This window comes from Leptodactylus fuscus, chromosome 2, assembly GCF_031893055.1.
Source record: "Leptodactylus fuscus isolate aLepFus1 chromosome 2, aLepFus1.hap2, whole genome shotgun sequence".
In the NCBI taxonomy this organism is placed as follows: domain Eukaryota; kingdom Metazoa; phylum Chordata; class Amphibia; order Anura; family Leptodactylidae; genus Leptodactylus; species Leptodactylus fuscus.
The window spans coordinates 215,109,781-215,123,500 of NC_134266.1; the positions used below are offsets into that span (position 1 = coordinate 215,109,781).

Consider the following 13,720-nt stretch of genomic DNA (forward strand, 5'->3'; position numbering starts at 1 on the left):
CCAGTGGCGTAACTACTGCCATAGCAGCGGAGGCAGCTGCCACAGGGCCCGGGACATTAGGGGCCCGGTGACAGCTGCTACTGCTGCTATCATTATAGTCGGGGTTCTTTTCGGACCCCCGAGTATAATGATCGCAGGACCAGGAGAGGTAAGGAACATATAAAACACTGTTACTTACCTCTCCACGATCCTGCCAGGCCTCCTTCCTGACGTCTCTGACGTCACATGAACCCGGCCTGACGTCATTGAACATCGACAGCAGTGGAGAAGGCAGCAGACCGCGTAGGAGCCGGGGGACAGGTAAGTAACAGTAGTTTTTTAATGTTTTCATTCTCCCGGGTCTCCGATTATTATACTCTGGGGTCTGAAAAGACCCCAGAGTATAATAATTGTTTATGGGTGTCCACAGTGGGACATAATACTGTGTGCAGGGGCCACTATGGGGGATAATACTGTGTACAGGGGCCACTATGGGGGATAATACTGTGTGCAGTGGCCACTATGGGGCATAATACTGTGTGCAGGGGCCACTATGGGGCATAATACTGTGTGCAGGGGCCACTATGGGGGATAATACTGTGTGCAGGGGCCACTATGGGGGATAATACTGTGTGCAGGAGCCACTATGGGGGATAATACTGTGTGCAGGGGCCACTATGGGGGATAATACTGTGTGCAGGGGCCACTATGGGGGATAATACTGTGTGCAGGGGCCACTATGGGGGATAATACTGTGTGTAGGGGCCACTATGGGGGATAATACTGTGTGCAGGAGACACTATGGAGCATAATACTGTGTGCAGGATCCACTATGGGGGATAATACTGTGTGCAGGGGCCACTATGGGGGATAATACTGTGTACAGGGGCCACTATGGGGGATAATACTGTGTGCAGGGGCCACTATGGGGGATAATACTGTGTGCAGGAGCCACTATGGGGGATAATACTGTGTGCAGGGGCCACTATGGGGGATAATACTGTGTGCAGGGGCCACTATGGGGGATAATACTGTGTGCAGGGGCCACTATGGGGGATAATACTGTGTGTAGGGGCCACTATGGGGGATAATACTGTGTGCAGGAGACACTATGGAGCATAATACTGTGTGCAGGATCCACTATGGGGGATAATACTGTGTGCAGGGGCCACTATGGGGGATAATACTGTGTGCAGGGGCCACTATGGGGGATAATACTGTGTGCAGGGGCCAGTAAGGGACATAATACTGTTTGCAGGGGCCACTATGGGGCATAATACTGTGTGCAGGAGACACTATGGAGGATAATACTGTGTGCAGGGGCCACTATGGGGGATAATACTGTGTGCAGGGGCCACTATGGGGGAGAATACTGTGTGCAGGGGCCACTATGGGGGATAATACTGTGTTAAGGGGCCACTATGGGGCATAATACTGTGTGCAGGGGCCACTATGGGGCATAATACTGTGTGCAGGGGCCACTATGGGGGAATAATACTGTGTGCAGGGGCCACTATGGGGGATAATACTGTGTGCAGGAGCCACTATGGGGGATAATACTGTGTTAAGGGGCCACTATGGGGCATAATAGAATGCGCAGAAATGCGTAGGAGGGGGTCGGGGCCCATGTCAAAAGTTCGCCAAGGGGCCCCGCCATTCCTAGTTACGCCACTGCAGACACCTACTGATCAGTTATTTGAAGCAGCAACATCGCTCCTCAAGCTCCGTTTCATAGGCCATGCAATGTTGAACTACAATATCACATACAGCCATCATACAAATGTATGGCGCTGTGCTTGGCATGTAGTGAAGAGGGTGCACTGCACAATAGAACACTTCAAACAGCTGATCAGCAGAGGTCTTGATTGTGGAAACCCACGAATCTTCAGTTGATCACCTATCCTAAGGATATGTAATCAATTATTGAGCCTATTTGTGTGTACAAACCTACAAATCCCTGGCCTGAGCTGCCATGACAACCTTCTGTCAACAGAAGTCAAGAAGGGGTAAAATTTTAAGTGATGATACTTTAATTTCTTAGTAATGAATGTTACACAAATCATCTAAGTATCTATGTAAGAATTAGAGGACATAGGTAATCATTAAGAAACAAGTAGGTGACATAAAGAGACTCAAGAACATTCAGCTAATGTAAATGACTGAGCTGCTCTATCATTATAAAGCTACAATAAATACTGCCACCCTGTGGTAGAACTGCTGCTGGCACTACCTAAAATAATGTTCTGAGTGGTCGGAATCAATGGTGACAAAACGTCAAATGACAACATTTTCTGAAGACAGAGAATTGGTTTTGGTTTCCGACTAGTAAGACAGGGTTCACACTACTGCTGAATTATGAAGGTGTCCATTCAAAAAAACAAACAAAAAACATACACCTATCATAGCAGACATTAACTGATGACTATAATTTACTGTCTGTTAGAAGTCCATTGCCCATAGACTTCAATGTTTAAAAAAAATAACATACACTTGCTGACCATTTTTTCTCTAACACACAGAAGAGACTTGCATGTCGAATTTTTTTTTTGTCCGCTGGAAAATAAAACAGGACTTGGGTGTAAACGGACACAAGATAAAATCCCATTGGAATGAATGGAAATTTCTGACGATTCCGCTAGTGTCCGTTGCTAAAATCTTGTAAGACAATAGCCACAGACACTGCTGAAGGTCGCCAACGGTAGCGTGAACGCCCCCTAAAAAAAAACTATGACACTTTCACAGATCCATAAAGAGGATACAGCTTCAGCTATTTGTTTCTCATACAAAGTTACGTTTCATTAATGTCGATATATTGCAGTTGTGGTTACATTAGGTCATAAGTGATAACATGAATATTTGTTGTTACTGGTTGTATCATTACGTGAACCATCAGCTTCAATCCTGCTCTATTCCCCCTTCTGTACCCACTGAACCCATTACATAGAGTCGGCTATCGTTGCTTTTAAGAAATCTTTAGTATAATTATTATTATTATATTACACCTGTTCCTGGCATATTTACCCAGTACTACGTCCAAATGCAAAAACAGACGTCTCTAGAACTTTGGAATGGTTTTCTTCCAGCCATAACACATGAGCCTGATGTATTTCTCGCTTATACCACTGGGGGACACAGCACCATGAGTATAGACCTGGCCACTAGGAGGCGGACACTAGCAGAATAAAGTTGTTTGCTCTACCTCTGGGCTATACCTTTCTCACAGACACTGTGTGTAGTCAGTTTGAACCTAGTGTCCATAGGAGGCAGACACGACCTTACTCAGGTCTTTCAATCTTACATTGATGTTATTGTTCCATCCATGTGGCCGGGTCCATACCCATGGTGCTGTGTCCTCCAAAGAATACAACGAGAAAAGGATTGTACAGCAAGTACAAAAATCCTGTTTTTATTATATCAGGCTTGTTCTTATGGTGGGTTCTTCTTCTTATCCCATTTATGCCAGAGGTTATATATTTTTGAATTCCAATAATGAACCTCTAGGCATAAACGGGTTAATCACAATATTCAGAAGTTTTAGCAAAGTCTGGACATACGGACATATCGGTCAACTGCTGGTTTGTAACCAAGACAAAAGTGCCCCTCAGAGCCCATATATCAGTTTTACTTTGAATCTATTTCTTCAGTGTTGTAGGCTACAATGTTGCCAAACTGGTATACAATAAGATTTTATCATAAAGTTTATATACTATATAGCTGAACGTTGCCCCAATAGGATATACCATCAATGTCCAATTACTAGGTTACAACTTACGTAACATGTAGAGATGAGCGAACACTGTTCGGATCAGCCGATCCGAACAGCACGCTCCCATAGAAATGAATAGAAGCACCTGTGACGCCGGACGCCGGCAAAGTCAGCGTCACAGGTGCTTCCATTCATTTCTATGGGAGCGTGCTGTTCGGATTGGCTGATCCGAACAGTGTTCGCTCATCTCTAGTAACGTGACAATCCCAAGAATGAAGGTGCCACAGTTCTAGGTAAAGCCCATTACCACTTTTAGCTGTAATCCCACACTATGGAGTTCCCATCCTATTTACTAAATATGAGATACAGAAGGGACCATAACATCTTGTTCTAGGCCAGTGCTTGGGCCTGCATTGATGGCACATCCTCTATTGCTGATCTACAATACCCCTTTAATCATTTGTCACTTCACTCCTTTGTAGTTTCTATATGAAGTGAAATGAAACAGATGATAATTTATTCTATGCAACATGTAAAGAGATTTCCTTGTACCTGAGCATCATACTTAACGGCAGCTGACAGAAGAACCACCGCATTCTCCTCACAGATACCTTGTTTTATGGTCTGCTGGCATAACTGCTTCAGTCTATTTTCTCTATACAATGTAGCTAGTTCCAAAAGTCCTGCATAAAATAAAATCCAGGTGGTAAATTCAGTCTCTGCCCATCATGGTGATATCTGGTAAAGATTACACCATTCTGTGTAACCAAACACAAATTTGTATTTACAGAGAACCTTTTACCACTTCCACCAATTCATGTTCTTGGCATGTTAATAGGTTCTGCTTCAGGGTTCTGGCACAGGTAGTTTTGGTGCCTGACTTACTGTGTAAGCTCTGTAATGTCAGGCGGGCGGTGTCAGGCAGAGGGTGTGAGTCAGAGCTCCAATCAGAGGCAGTCAGTGTCAGAGCTCAGAATCACACCCCTTGTCTGCTCCTGCCTGACACCGCCCTCCTGACAGTACAGAGCCTAAATAGTATATCGGGTACCAATGATAACTGCACGTTATTGCTCTGGAATGATGGGGGCTAGAGAAAAATTCCAACTGTGCCAGAATCAGTGGAACTGGACTTGGAGGTGCTGAAAGGTCCTCTTTAAATAATTAATATGAAAATTAATATTTGCAGAAGTGATAACATAGTAGAATCTGTCTTAAAATGTGGAGGCTATTATTAGTAGTGTTTAGGATAGTTTAATCTCGTGAATGAACAAAATGCAAAGTGAATTAACAAAAAATACATCGAAAACATCAATATTTGGTATTGCCACCCTTTGCCTTCACAACAGTATGAATTCTTCTAGGTACACTTGTCAGGGTAGCGGGGGCCCCCGTGAGACAGTCCTGCATTTAGATTGATATCCTACTGTTCCAGGCAGTGAGTCTGGAACTCCCTGATATGCCCCAATGCCAGCCCATCTGTGTCCTCTGGCCCGCCTCAGCTACCGATGTCTTGGGAGCAGTAGGTGTGATGGAGTGACATCACTTACATTGTGCCTCATGCTCCCAGGAGTTGAGACAGAAGGGAACAGGGAAAGACGAGTAGGGTTTTTTCTTTGTTTGAATCTTTGTACTTAGGGACATGAAACTGTGGGGGCAACCAAAAAGCCCTGTTCATACACCATGACAAGGCTGAGCACATAAGCAAGACATAATGGGGCAGGTAAACTAGAAAATGCACCAGAATTCTGGTGTGTGTGTGGGGGCGTAATATGCAAAACTGCACCAGACAATGCGCCAACATTTTGTTGGAAAATAAGCCAAGTAATAAATAGTATAAAGTTAGTCTAGACAGCCTAAAAGTGCACCAGATGTTCTAACAGCCTAAGACACACTGGCAAATCTGCTGCAGTTTAAGACAGTCTAGTCTAACTTTGCATGGTCCAAAAGTTACACCGTATTAGTAGGTAAAAAGGTCTCTCCCAGGCAAAGAATTCAGAGCAGACTGGGGTTTCAAGATCCTGTGCAAGCTCTTCTTAAGAGGAACCAAGAAACAGGTAACACAGAGGACTGTAGATGCAGTGGTCGGCCAAGGAAACTTCATGCAGCAAATGAAAGAAACATCATGCTTCAATATCAGAAGATGAACAAAAAGTGCCATCAGCCCAGAACTGGCAGAACCCAGTGAGAACCACTTATACCCATCTATAGTTTGGAGAAGTCTGGCCAGAAGTGGTGTTCATGGAAGAATTGCAATCAATAACCTTTACCTTCATCCTGGAAACAAGGCAAAGCGACTCAACTAAGAACGAAAACATAGGAATTGGGGTGCAGAGACATGGCAGCAGGTGCTCTGGACTGCTAAAAAATGTGAAATATTTGGCTGTAACAGTTTGTTCACCAAAGGGATAGAGAGCGGTACAATAGTGAGCGTCTGTAAGCAGCAGAGAAACATGGTGGAGGCTCCTTGTAAGTTTGGGGCTAGATTTCAACAAATGGAGTTGGTCAGGATTGGCTCCAAATTTATTCTGTAACAGGACAATAACCCCAACACAGACAAGGTCATTAACAGTCTTCAGCATAAAGAGGAACAAGGAATCCTGGAAGTGATAAAATGGCCATTACAGAGGCCTGACCTCAACACATGGAGTCTGTCTGGGACTACATGAACATGCCTACAATCTGAGAAGATCAGTGGATAGTCCTCCAAGATGTTTGGAATGACCTGCCTGCCGAGTTTCTTCAACAGCTGTGTGCAAGTGTACCTAGAAGAACTGATGCTGTTTTTAAGCAAAGGAAGGTCACACCAAAACTTTTGCACAGTACTGTACATTGTTGCTAACTAGAACCAGAAGACGAGGGGCAAGTTGGAAGTTTGTAGGACTGCAGGATCAGTCTACACAGGGTTTATTTGAAGTCTGCATAAAATCCAGTAAGGTTTGGAAGCTTGGTGCCAGACATTAATTTTACTGATACTATGTAGTTTATACCAAATGCCATGCATGTAAAGTGCAGGGATGATGCAGGCATGGGAACTGTGCCCACACCTCTATATTGGATTGGATTGAGCCCCTGCAATTCAGTCACTTTTCCATGGCAGCTGAGGAAAGAAAGCCTTTTCCCACCCCACACAAAATGCTTTATTAGATCATAATTATATAATAAATCAATCTGTTACTGATGACTAATATCAAAGTCCCCAAAAACTCATTTAACCTACAGTCAAGTGACATATCACAAACATTGTTCTGCTTAAAAGGGCTGTATGAGATGAGAAAACCATGCCTGGTATGGCAGCACAGCCTTTCACAAGTGAACAGATACAGATCTGTATACCAGGACAAGTCTACAATTATTAATGAAGCATATTGCCAGTCCCGTACATGCATGGAGCAATGCAGGGGTTAAGATTCTCTTACCATTATTTATAAAGCTTTTTTGCCCATCTATGATAGACCCTGTGTGGACTGATCCTGCAACCTCCAGATTTCCACCTGTTCTACTGTCTCTAGGTTACAAAGTTATCCATAGCCTTCAGGAACACCGGCTTATCAGTCACATTTGTCTATAGCATTTATATGCGATTTGTGGCAACGTATGAATACTTACCAATGGCATCTTCAGGGGAAATGCTGATATTATCAGTGTACAGATACTCTAGGAAGGCGCGAAATACTGGATAAGAAAACTGGTTCATTTCAATTACATCTTCATTACTATCGTGTAAGAATGAACGAAAATGTTCACATCTGAAGGAGAGAAGACAAAAGCTCAATATTCAGAACCCCACATAATATCCTCCCATATGTGTCCGACAACATGACATCTAACTCTTACCTAATCTGAAGAAGGACTTTGTGCACATGAATGTATTTTTCATCCACTAAGAACTTCAAGTCTGAGGTTTCTGGGTTGTCAAATTCCTTCCTCAAAGACTCTGCTACTGTCAAGTGCTCATCTGGCTCTTCAGAAGGAATAAAAGATGACATTCTTATTATAGTTTCCACCAAGTATCTTAATATACTGGACATTTTCTAGAAGAGTATGCAGTAAAGGTACAGCACAGATAGGGCTGAAGCACTAAATAGGAAAAGTAGAAAGGCTAATAAAGACATGTTCACATCAGTAAGATAGGGCAGCATGTAAAATATAAGACACCATGATGTAGTGAACTTATAATAATCCTGTGAGGTCTGACTGATATTCCTAGAATAGAAAACTGGAAACAGCACAGAGGTGAACAGAACCTGGAGGGTTTGGCTCTCGCCATAGTGTTAGGTGCCATTGACCTGGTTTTCAACCAAGCGACCTTTTCAGGTTCAGCCTTTTAATAAATAATCCTCATTGTCCAGATTCCAATAAAATATAAAACCAGCTAATGATTTGACAGTTTCTCACCTACAGAAAGGAGGCGCCACATTATAGCAGGGGTAGAGAAGCAGGCAAACACATCATCGGTGCAAGAGAAGTGGGTGAGATGCGGAGAGATGACGGCTTGTCCTCGACATTGTCCCCACATAAATACCTGACCATTCTGAGATTTAGCAGCAGACGTATGGGATGAGTGGCATGCCGCAATTTCCACTATTCTGAAGAGAAATACGCATTGTCAGAGATGCAGTACTGATACATCATATGTAGATGGACATACAGAAATATACAAACATACCATTAGTGAACTATATTGGCCCACATATAAAAAAAAAACAAAAAAACATTTTTTAAAAATCAGCAGAGTATTTTGATCATTATTTCCTGACTAGCTGGTACCCGCGACTTCGTCTGCGGTGATTGTAGAAGTGGGTAAATACAGGCGCGGGTAAGGTTTTCGTACTGTGTATAAGGGATGGGATATGAAATGTAACTGTGTATCTTGTTTTTGCTGTACTTCTGAGAATACGTGAGACTTTTGTGTTGAATGTAATTTGTATTTGAGCTGCTATACGGTGTTCTGCGAAACTGTACATAGTAACTTTGGGACAGAGGTATTTGAAGTGAATATACCTCGATATACGACATTGTATGCTTTGTTATTTTCTGCCAGTAGTGTGTTGACCTTTTTTTTTTAGTTGCCATATTCTGACAGCAGTCACTTTTTTATTTGTCTGTGTCGGGGGATGTCTTTTTTTTGCGGGGCTGGGTGTAGTTTTTAGTTGTTGCATTTTCGGGAAATGCTATTGGTTTGATCACTTATGATTGATATTTGTATGATAATGAAAATAGTGAAAAAACAGCGGTTTTGGACTTTTCAGTATGTTTGTTTCACAGTATTTAACTACTTTTATATGTGTTCTAGGGAAAGGGGGGGGGATTTGAATTTGTAATACTTTTTATTTTGTATTATTTTTTTTTTGCATTTATTAGACCTCCTAGGGGTATTGACATGGGTGGGTGGTGTCGCGGATTGTCAGAGCGGTGGGGGTCGGCAAACATGGCTGCTCCGGAGCGTTAAAGGGAGCCTCCTAGAGTATCGTTAAGGTGAGGGGCAAAGTGGTAAAGTATATGTATATGTGATTGTGTGGGGTTAGGGGCGAGACTGAAGAGGGCAATATGAATTTTGGGGCTTGCTATGGTCCAAAGTGTGTGAGATTGCAGAGATGGTGATGTGAGTTTGTGTTTTGTGGGGGTCCTGGGAAAAACGTATGTGCGCTATTGTGACGAAAAGTAGCCTATTGCGCAATCGGGTGTATTAACTATGTTTGTGGAAACTTTCAACCAAATCGGTCGAGCGGGTTTTGCGTGATTGAGGAACAAACATCCGGACATCCAAACATCCAAACACACAAACTCACAAACTTTCACATTTATAATATTAATAGGATCTAGTTAAGTGTAATAATATTTCATCCTAGATAATATATGTTACAACATATACCATAACTAGCAAATACACATATCAAATGTTCAATATCTCTTATTAATTGCAGGTAAAGAAATTTGTAACAGGTTTTTATTTAAAAATTGTCGACCGTTACAATACATGGCAAACGTTGTACTTTGATTTGGTCATATATTCACTTAAAAGATGGTTCAGGAGAGCGGGGGAGGTGGAGACGCAGAGCTGTCGGAGAGTCCGTATGACATATTTGCTGGTAATATCTGAAAGCTGTAAAAGCCAATGGTCCAAAAGTTTATTCCATTATTTTTAGCCCCAAACACATCATAATAAAAGAGTGATTTGTGCCACGTACGACTACATAGCACATGACTCTCACCAGCTTTTTTTTGGCATACTAGCAGCACCTCCTTTCCTTTATGGTGATAAGTGGTGCCAATAAACAGTTGGGGGCTTTCACTAGGCAGCAATGACAAGGATGAGAAATTTCCTCTGCAATAACTGTAGTGATGGAAACGTCCAGATGCTCAAAATATCTGGATCCAGATATATTTCAAGCCATGTCTATAACAGACGGTCGTGTCAATGGGGTAACAGGTAGTAACAGAACAGAACCATCTGACATCAGCCTTGTACTCTGACTGTCTGACAATAAATAACTATTAAGGTAATCCAGCACCGTCTGCACTGCTGCCTCAATGTCATTGTCACCTGTTATCAGGCAGTACAAAGGAGCAAGGCCAACGTCTATCAGGTCTGAGCAAGGGTGAAAGTAATGAAGTGTCCTGCTGCTAGGTTCATATAGAAAGAAAGAAACAATGGGGCAGATTTACTACTAAGTGTGCCAGGATTCTTTCGTAAAAGTGTCAGTAAACTGGTGTATATTGTAGCTGAAATAGAAGCCACCCCTTATCAGGCTTACATTTTGGTTTTGGTGACATTAATCCACTTTCTAATGTACTTTCTTAATAGATTCTGGCTCCATTCTCTGGAATACTTTGCTGAAATCCACTGAAATAAATAAGGTAAAGTAAGTGGATTTCAGCGCAGGATTTTAACCTATTAAAGTACATTACAAAATGGATTAATGTCACAAACACTGGCAGAGAATGAAAAGTTTAGGTGCATTTAAAATGTAATGCTTTGAGACAAAGTGATATTCAGTCCGTCACTGTGGACCAGGCACTCAACTGGTCATCAATTGTTATCATGTGAGGCTAGATTCACATCTACGTTTGGGTTTATGTTCGGGGAGTCCGCTTTGGCACCCCCTCCAAATGGAAACCTAAGGCGCTTAAAAAAGCGGTTATCCACAGAAACCAGCGTGTGGTCTGTGGAAATCCGCATGGGGTCCGCGTGGTTTCCGCTTGGTATCCGCCCAAAAAGGGCAAAAATGTGGAGAGAAAGGTACTGCTTGCAGCGCTTTTCTCTCCACATTTTTCAAGTGCAAAGAGGAATGAAATCCCCGTACAGAGAGCCAATGCTGGTGTGAACAGAGCCTAGCGGTTTCTTCAAACAAAAAGCTGCCTCCAGAAATAGTCCCAGTTAACTGTAGGATTAAAAATACATGATATTCTATGGATAAGGAAAAAAGTTCTGTATATGCGTGTATTCACATATTACACAGCACAATAAATTTGTCTCCTGAATGAACTGTGTTAGTTTGAAAGACATAAGGGCAAGAACCACAAAAAGCAATCCCTTCAGGCAGATGAAGCCATAAGGAGTCTCCCAGATCTTACACTACATCTGCCAAGTTGGAGAGGAAATTTCACAATGAATATAATATCGCCATATTCCCTTATTTTTCTCTAATGAATTCTCTGCTTTCCAGGGCCTGATGTGATGACTTTATCAAAGTAGGCACAACACACTATAAATCACGTTGCTTTGTTGAGGTTTTTCCTGTGCGGCCTAGTTCTGCTATCAGTACAGGGGCACTGTGGTGGTCCCTTGCGTTACAACGGCCTTAGGATAGAATATTTTCACCATGCAGTGGTCTTTTACGGCCCAATGTAACTTTTATTCCGACTCAACATATCATGCTTGGCTGGAAGATCAAACATATCAGTTTGGTCATGTCTAGTCTAACTTTCCAACAACTATGAGTTGGTTTAGTGAAAATTGTATCCAGGAGTCATATCATAAGCTTCACCCCATTTCCAGACAAGCCCCAACCCTCTTGGTAAGTCCCATCCACATGTCCCATCCACTTGTCATATATGGCACAAAAATTGTCTACAGCAGTTAATAAATGTTCCATAAAGCACATAAGACAAATTTTTGAGGGGCAAATCGCTCAAGAATTCTGACACTTATCCAATAAGAAATCTGCCAGGAATGAAATCAATTTCCTATTATAGGGCTACATAAACTTACCTTTCTTTATCCACACATACTTGAACAGGGTAGGACTGGTTACTTTTATTTCCCGTCCCTAACTGGCCATAGGAGTTGGCTCCCCAAGCATACAGTACACCTTCATCTGTCAGTGCCAGGGTATGGGCATAGCCGCAGACAATCTGCAAGAGACAATGGGTAGCAGCAGCAGAATAGAAACAGTAAGTTTAGGTGGGATTCAGAGGACCTCAGCAATAATAATATAAGCTAAAGAGTGACCATATCTTCACTGCTCACATGCTGCAGTATATTGCTATTGCTCAGTGTGGATTTTATGGAACATGGGATGGAAGAGAAAGAACGGACTGAGCTAACTATGTAGCTGCGAGGACAGCGTTGTCAACAATGACTTTGAGGCCAAGTCCATACATTACAGTAGTCTTCTACTTAAACCAAAAATATGCAGTAAATCCACGTTACATGCATATTTTGGAGCAGATATCAATTATAATGATATCTGCATCAAAAATAGCAAGATATAAAAATAAGAATCTGTAACAAGCCCCAAATTCAATGCAGCTTGTTTCTGCAACGCATGGATGTTTTACAAGCCCTACTGTGGTATAGGTATAGAATGAAATCTTTATTTTGCTGCCTAGAGCAGCTTAATATGCATGCATGTCTCTCACTGTCCAACCCTCCCCCCCCCCCCAACCACCACCTGTCCATGAGAGCTCAGAGCGGTAACAGTTTTATAGCAACCACGTTCCAAAATTTTTATCACCAGAACTTCATTTTATTTGCACCGTTACAATATATAATCCCTCTACAGCAGTTTTCAACTACAGTATATCATTTTGCAGGAACAGACCAATGAGTGATGTTAATGGGCCATGAGACGGTGCTCTGATCTGGCCTACAGACAGTATTATTTATTTTATATACTGCCTCCCCCTGATGTTCCTGCACAGGAGATAAAATCAGGTATTTATTCTGCAGAACAGCAGTGATATATCATCATCATCGCGTAGATTACGGTAAAACTCAAAGTAAACACACCTGTTCCACGCGAATACCTTGAAGAGCTGCTATTCTGCACGGCGTTGGCTGGTTTCCACTGCTGCCCAACCCCAGCTGGCCGTTTCCGTTGTAGCCCCACGCATAAACCTAAGAAGAGTAGACAGATAAATAGCTGTGATTCCAGGTAGAGCCATGACTAAAGCATCCGGCACTATTTTATTGGTTTGTTATAGATCCGCACAAGAGCAGATTACAATTTACCACTTTTATAATCCAATTCTAGGAGATTGTGAAAATGCTTGTGCACTTCATACAGACCAAAGATTTGTCTTCTGTGTACTGTCTCCTGTATATAAAGATCAGGAATGGACAAAATACTGTAGACAATAGACAGACCACCGTCAGTAAACTACTGAGTATTTTTGGGTCCTGGACGCCCTTACCCAGATCCATCCTGGTTCTTAGCAATGCATATATAATACAATACCAAATGCCGAAATGGCATTATAAGCTCTTTGGAATAGAACAAGGTACAGTTGTCTAACATAAATAGTCCATATTGATGACCAGAACTGAACTAAAATTTGTGCTTTGTCTCTTTGACCTAACCTTTTATACAACCAGTATAAGTGTAACATGGAATTGACTCACATTATTATGTTTTAGGCCACAAAATTATAAGAAAAAAAAAAAAAAAGACAGCAGAAATGTAGGTCTGCTCACCGCCACCCCTACAGGTATTCTGTACACCAAATTTAATAAGAGGTGTGCGACTTTAAAACAAAGCATTTTACTTCAGCAGGAACAGCAGTCTATATAAAACTTACCCCATAAATATATAT

At 42.1% G+C, this 13,720-nt stretch overlaps 1 protein-coding gene across 2 annotated transcripts in view; it reads right to left on the minus strand.

Annotated features, from left to right (window-relative positions):
• The window catches only part of RCBTB2 (RCC1 and BTB domain containing protein 2), a 32,580-nt gene that overhangs the window by 3,555 nt on the left and 15,305 nt on the right, over positions 1-13,720 (minus strand). The window contains exons 7-12 of one of the 2 annotated variants that reach the window (XM_075265524.1): positions 12,918-13,025; positions 11,898-12,040; positions 8,081-8,271; positions 7,520-7,646; positions 7,292-7,431; positions 4,297-4,368 (exon numbers count right to left, since the gene is read on the minus strand). In XM_075265524.1, the coding sequence (XP_075121625.1) occupies positions 4,297-4,368; positions 7,292-7,431; positions 7,520-7,646; positions 8,081-8,271; positions 11,898-12,040; positions 12,918-13,025 (781 nt within the window). Of the gene's footprint in view, positions 1-4,237; positions 4,369-7,291; positions 7,432-7,519; positions 7,647-8,080; positions 8,272-11,897; positions 12,041-12,917; positions 13,026-13,720 lie in introns of both variants that reach the window. The other variant, XM_075265523.1, reaches the window with a different exon arrangement.